We start from the raw sequence: 7,500 nt of genomic DNA on the forward strand, positions 1-7,500 counted from the left end.
CTCTCTCTCTCTCTTTTTCTCTTTCTCTGTCCTTCTGTCTCTCTCTCTCCAACTTTTCAGCACACACACACACACACACAGGCACGTGGGCACACACACACGGGCAGACGCACACACACACACAAACACAAACACGCCAGCCAGTCACAGACACGGACAGACAGACAGAGAGAAAGAGAAAGAGGCGGAGAGAGAGAGAGAGAGAGAGAGAGAGAGAGAGAGGAAGGGAGAGAGAGAGAGAGAGACAGAGAGAGAGAGAGAGGAAGGGAGAGAGAGAGAGAGAGACAGAGAGAGAGAGAGAGAGGAAGGGAGAGAGAGAGAGAGGAAGGGAGAGAGAGAGAGAAAGAGAGGAAGGGAGAGAGAGAGAGAGAGAGAGGAAGGGAGACAGACAGACAGAGAGAGTCACACACACACACACACACACACACACACATACTAACTCAGTGTACTTCAGTGTGGACCATGGAGTCCATGTTGGTTAATGACTGATAATGTTTCATTATGTTTCATTACGGGAATGTTTGTGCCCACTGGCTTCCTGCACACACACACACACACACACACACACACACACACACACACACACACACACACACACACACACACACACACACACACACTGACTGACAATCTGTTTAATTACGAGAACTTTTCCCTCCTGCCTGTCTGCCTGTCTGCCTGTCTGACTGCCTGCCTGCCTGCCTGCCTGCCTGTCTGTCTGTCTCTCTGTGTGTCTGTCTGTCTCTGGTTTAGTCTGCCTGTCTCTCTGTCTGTCTGCCTGCCTGTCTGTCTGTCTGTCTGTCTGTCTGTCTGTCTGTCTGTCTGTCTGTCATAATGAAAGGAACTGAACAACAGCTAATCCCAGGTGAGTTTCCTGAAAGCTTCGTAGCTTTCTACTTCCTACTTGAAATGAAACAATCCAGATGTAATTGAAGTGCAGACATTCAGCATTAATTCAAGGGGTTGAAAATAAATATTGTATGAAACGTTTAGGAATTGCAACCATTTTTATACGCAGTCCCCTATTTTCAGGAGCTCAAAAGTAATTGGACAAATTAACATAATGATAAATAAAATGTTCATTTTTAATGACTTTGTCGAGAATCCTTTATAGGCAATGACTGCCTGAAGTCTGAACTTCTGCCGGAACCCATGGAACCCATGGACATCACCATGGACATCACCAAATGCTGGGTTTCCTCCTGTGTGATGCTTTGCCAGGCCTTTACTGCAGCTGTCTTCAGTTGTTGTTTGTTCGTGGGTCTTTCTGCCTTTAGTTTTGTCTTCAGCAAGTGAAATGCATGCTCGATCGGGTTGAGATCAGGTGATTGACTCGGCCATTGCAGAATTTCACTTCTTTGCCTTAAAAAACTCCTGGGTTGCTTACGCAGTATGTTCTGGGTCATTGTCCATTTGTATTGTGAAGCTCTATCGAACCAACTTTGCTGAATTTGTCTGAATCTGAGCAGACAGAATATCCCTAAACACTTCAGAATTCATCCGTCTGCTTCTGTCTTATCATCAATAAACACTAGTGACCCAGTGCCATTGGAAGCCATGCATGCCCATGCCATCACATTGCCTCCACCATGTTTTACAGATGATGTGGTATGCGTCGGATCATGAGCCGTTCCAAGCCTTCTCCATACTTTTTTCTTCCCATCATTCTGGTACAAGTTGATCTGAGTTTCATCTGTCCAGAGAATGCTGTTCCAGAACAGGGCTGGCTTTTTTGGATGTTTTTTTTTGGCGTCTAAACTGGCCTTTCTATTCCTGAGGCTTATGAATGGCTTGCACCTTGTGGTGAACCCTCTGTATTTGTTCATGTGAAGTCTTCCCTTTATGGTACACTTGAATAAGGATATGCCTACCTCCTGGAGACTGTTCTTCACTTGGCTGGATGTTGTGATAGGGTTTTTCTTTACCATGTAGAGGATCCTGTGATCATCCACCACTCTGGTCTTCCATGGAAGTCCAGATGTTTTTGTGGTGCCGAGCTCACCAGTGCGTTCTTTTTTTTCTCAGAATGTACCAAACAGTTACTAATGTTCCCGCTATCTCTCTGATGGATGTTTTGGTTGTTTTTACAGCCTAAGGATGGCCTTTTTCACTTGCATTGAGAGCTCTGTTGACTGCATGTTGTGCGTATACAGCAACAGTTTCCAAATGCAAATGCCACACTTGGAATCAACTCAGACCTTTTACCTGCTTAATTGATAAAGAAATAATGAAGGAGGGGCGCTTAGGTGGCGTAGTGGAGTAAGCGCTGACCATGTACCGCAGGGCTCCCGGTTCGATTCCAGCCGCGGACATATCCTGCATGTCAGCACTTTAAGCCCATATTCATTATACAGTATAACTGTAACTTGAAGATGTTTGGGAAACAGCTAAAATAACAAGACTTCTGTCAGTGTCCAGTGTGTGTACATATGGACTGTACACACACACAGACACACACACACACACACAGTCCCTCTCTCTCCCTGCTCCCTATACCTGCAACTCTCTTCACTGAAGAGATTATCTGCAGACGACTGACCTGCAAACACTGATGTGACGGACCTAACACACACACATACACACACACATACACACACACATACACACACACACACACACACTGCAGAGTGTATTCTACCTGGCCAACTATTTGCGGTTTTATCTGTGTCAAGCGCCCGTGGTTCCAGGACTTATTAAAGGTGTGTCTGGGGGGGGGGGGTCAGAGGGGGGGGGGCAGTGGGTGGGGGGGGCTTCATGAAGAAAGTTCCATCCATCACCTCCCAGGTGACATGGATACATGTCTCAGACACTGGTGTCAGTTTAATATCACACACACACACACACACACAGAGGTACAGACACTGAGAGATACACACACACACACACACACACACACACACACACACACACACACCTCAGGACATTCAATTACAGGATCGTATTTTCCAAAGGAGAGAATGAAGAGCAAGTGAGGGAGAGTTTTGGGAGCATTTACTGTCTGTGTGTGTGTGTGTGTGTGTGTCTGTGTGTCTCTGTGTGTGTGTGTGTCTCTGTGTGTGTGTGTGTGTGTGTGTGTGTGTGTCTCTCTCTCTGTGTGTGTGTGTGTCTCTGTGTGTGTGTGTGTGTGTGTGTGTGTGTGTGTGTCTATCTCTGTGTGTATGTCTCTGTCTCTGTGTGTGTGTGTGTGTGTCTCTTCTCTCTCTCTCTCTGTGTGTGTGTGTGTGTGTCTCTTCTCTGTGTGTGTGTGTGTGTGTGTGTGTTTATGGGAGTCAGGTCTGGTTCAGGGAGGGTTGCTGCGGGGACACAGATTGCCTCAATAAGCCGGAACACCGTAACCGCGGCGACGCCCTCAGAGGTCAGAGGGCGCGGACGCACGGAGCGCACCCATTGGTCGGAAGTTGCAGTGGCAGCACTCCAGGCTGGGGGGGCGAAGGGGAGTCCTTGGGCTTTCATGAGCTCTGAATTATACACTAGACTGTCAAATAACACACACATCCATATGCATGAACTACACACACACACACACACACACACACACACACACACACACACACACACACACACACGGGGGCACTCACGGACACAGACACACACACACACACACACACACACACACATAGAGAGAGACACACACACACACACAGATAGAGAGGAACACACACTCACACACACACACACACACACAGAGACACACACACACACACACACACACACACGGACACAGACACAGACACAGACACAGACACAGACACAGACACAGACACAGACACAGACATAGACATAGACATAGACACAGACACACACACACAGAGAGACACACACACACACACACACACACACACACACACACACAGAGAGAGAGGAACACACACTCACACACACACACACACACACAGAGAGACACACACACACACACACACACACAGAGAGAGAGACACACACACACACAGACACGGACACAGACACAGACACAGACACAGACACAGACACAGACACGGACACGGACACACACACACACAGACACAGACACACACACACACACACACAGACACAGACACACAGACACAGACACAGACACAGGCACACACAGACACAGACACACAGACACAGACACTAGGGTTGGACGGTTTTTCGGTTAAACCGAAATAGCAACGTTTTTTTATCAAAACCGTCCAAAAAACGGTTTATTATGTCCACGGGAGGAATTGAACCCGGGACCCTGCAGTGTAGAGGTTGACGCTTAACCCGTTACGCCACCTAAGCACCCCAACTACAACGTCTTAAGGCGTTTATATATCCTGCATGTCATCCCTCCTCTCTACTGTCTCTGTCAATAAAAAAAAAAAAAGAATATGAGTTGGACTGCCCTATAATTTGTCAAATAAATTACCAGCGGATTACAGATGAGGACACGGTGACCTGCCCGATCTTGCCGCAGGGAGTCATGTTTTATGCCACTTTTAACTAAATAATAAAGTGAACCCTTATTTTGAACAGGGTATGAAAAAAATGCCTACATTATCAGAAGTTGTCGAGCTACCTTTTTCGTGCCTCCCGTCATAATTGACAGAGAAGCCAAAGTGCTCCCATACATGGGATTTAAGTGACGAGGGAGGCATTTCGAGTTCTTCTCCGCCGAACAACGTAACGAGCTCATCATGATACACTTGGGCCACGTTCGTAAATTCGCTTTTAGAGCGCCGGAGCGCACACTAGGTTCGACGTCATAAAGGGACCAAGTAATTTGATTGTACAAGAGATGCTGATCAGATTCCAGAGCGAATTTACGAACACAGCCTTGTTGTTGTGGATTCCCAGCTTCACGTGTAGTGAGTAAACAATGGATTCTTATTTTTCCACATTATCAACCTATCATTGCGCTTTAGAGTAAAACAAAGCACTTTCGCGTCTATCTTTTCATGGCAACTCTACATTGTGATTTACAAGAGATATGAACTAATATTAAGTAATATTATTACTTGTTACAATTGATCCACGGTACACATGCGTGCCGTAACGTGGAGGGCGATCCGTTACACCCCTAATGATTACATTTATTTTGAAAGCTCTACCATGGGCATGTTTATTTTGACAGGGCTTTCTCTGCTGATAGACTTACGACAGCTCAAGACTAGTCAGTCACGTTGACTTAATGAGACGGGTGTTTTTTATGAAAGTGAAAGTACATTCACTGCATGATTCTAAGTCAAATATTTCAGTGATTATTAAACAGTATTGAAATCCCTTGAGCCGCAGTTTCAGTTTACTTTGCGTGAAAACCAAGCTAATGACAAAGAACAGTTCATTCAATTAGGCTACGCTGTTCCAAGATGTCATTCTTCATAGATCTTCCTTGCACCCTCGATCAGCAGAGCTAGGTGTGTTAAGTGTGTCATGTGTTTTATGTGTTCCATGTATTTTCATGTATGGTGTAGCGTACCAAAGTGTGCCTTTTATTTGTGAAACTATGAAGTAGCCTAATTGTGTTATGACTGTGTTTCACTGTGTTTTTGACATTAATGTATTGTAGTAGTATAATATAGGGCTCCATTATTTGAAATTGGTGGCTCAACAATGTAATTTTGAATCCCGGTTTTCCGAGAAACCAAGTTTTTTTTCGTTAACGGTTTTTCGGTTTAAAAAATTGAAAACCGTCCATCCCTAACAGACACAGACACAGACACAGACACACACACACACACACACACACACACACACACACACACACACACTGAGACACACACACAGACACAGACACATACAGACACACACAGACACACACAGACACACACACACACACACACACACACACACAGGCCTTACCTGGTGTCCACCTTTGATCTGTTCCAGGACTTTGTCATAACAGACCTCCTCCATGTCATGAAGCTGCTGGATCTGGGGGGGGGAGGGAGGGAGGAAGGGAGGGAGGAAGGGAGGGAGGGAGAGAGGCAGGGAGGGGGGAGAGAGGGAGGGAGGGAGGAAGGGAGAGAGGGAGGGAGAGAGGGAGGGAGGGGGAGAGGGAGGGAGAGAGGGAGGGAGGGAGGGAGAGAGGCAGGGAGGGGGGAGATAGGGAGGGGGAGAGGGAGGGAGAGAGGAAGGGAGGGGGAGGGAGGGAGGGAGGGAGAGGGAGGGAGGGAGAGAGGGAGGGGGAGGGAGAGAGGGAGGGGGAGGGAGGGAGGGAGGGAGGGGGAGAGGGAGGGAGAGAGGGAGGGAGGGGGAGGGAGGGAGGGAGGGAGGGAGGGGGAGAGATGATCATAAACGATGACACAGATGAAAGTCATAGTAGAGAATGTCTGTGTGCCTCCGTGTGTGTGTGTGTGTGTGTGTGTGTGTGTGTGTGTACCTTGTTGGTAGACTTCACCCCTACGAAGCTCTGCGCCAGGGGGACGGGTCTGAAGCGGCTGTCGAAGTAGAACAGGCCGATGTAGGGGTTGACGTGCAGGAAGGACGCCACGTCCAGGTAGTTGGGCAGCGTGGCCGACAGCCCCAGGATACGGATCATGCTCTGGGTCGACTCCACCTGTCACCACGGCAACGGAGGGGACAACGGCAACAACATCATCAACACCACCGTCGTCAACAACAACATCATCATCATCATCGTCGACGACATCAACAACAACAACATCATCATCAACAACATCAACACCAACAACAATATCATCGTCCTCATCATCATCATTATCAATAACAACAACAACAACAACAACATGATTATCATCATTAGAATTAGAATTGACCATTTAGCAGATGCTTTTAATCCAAAGCGATTTACAGAGACAGTCTCCCTGGAATAACTGAGGGTTAGACAGTCTCCCTGGAGTAACTGAGGGTTAGACAGTCTCCCTGGAGTAACTGAGGGTTAGACAGTCTCCTTGGAGTAACTTGGGGTTAGACAGTCTCCTTGGAATAACTGAGGGTTAGACAGTCTCCCTGGAGTAACTTAGGGCTAAGTGTCTTACTCAAGGACACACTAGTGGTGGTGTTCCCAGGTCTTACTCAAGGACACACTAGTGGTGGTGTTCCCAGGTCTTACTCAAGGACACACTAGTGGTGGTGTCCCCAGGTCTTACTCAAGGGCACACTAGTGGTGGTGTTCCCAGGTCTTACTCAAGGACACACTAGTGGTGGTGTTCCCAGGTCTTACTCAAGGACACACTAGTGGTGGTGTTCCCAGGTCTTACTCAAGGACACACTAGTGGTGGTGTTCCCAGGTCTTACTCAAGGACACACTAGTGGTGGTGTTCCCGGATGGGATTTGAACTCACAACCTTCCGATCACAAGTCCAAATCATCATCAACAATAACAACCTCATCATCATCATCATCATCATCATCAACATCCTTCTCCACCTTGCAACACCACAACAACAAGGTTGTGTGTGTGTGTGGGATTGATAGACTGTGAGAGACAAAAAGTATGTGTGAGAGAAAGAGATAAAGAGAGAGAGAGAGAGAGAGACAGAGTGAAACAAAGAGAGACAGAGACAAAGAGAGCAT

The 7,500-nt window shown here is 47.2% G+C and overlaps 1 protein-coding gene across 1 annotated transcript in view; it reads right to left on the reverse strand.

Annotated features, from left to right (window-relative positions):
• ascc3 (activating signal cointegrator 1 complex subunit 3) overlaps positions 1-7,500 on the reverse strand; it is a gene marked incomplete at its 5' end in the record, with an annotated part of 123,965 nt that overhangs the window by 65,331 nt on the left and 51,134 nt on the right. The window contains 2 exons of the mRNA XM_080541120.1: positions 5,824-5,895; positions 6,344-6,520. Coding sequence (XP_080397246.1) covers positions 5,824-5,895; positions 6,344-6,520 — 249 coding nt within the window. The remainder of the gene's footprint in view (positions 1-5,823; positions 5,896-6,343; positions 6,521-7,500) is intronic.

The sequence above is a fragment of the Nansenia antarctica genome, assembly GCF_963989245.1.
Source record: "Nansenia antarctica genome assembly, chromosome: 10".
NCBI classification, from domain to species: domain Eukaryota; kingdom Metazoa; phylum Chordata; class Actinopteri; order Argentiniformes; family Microstomatidae; genus Nansenia; species Nansenia antarctica.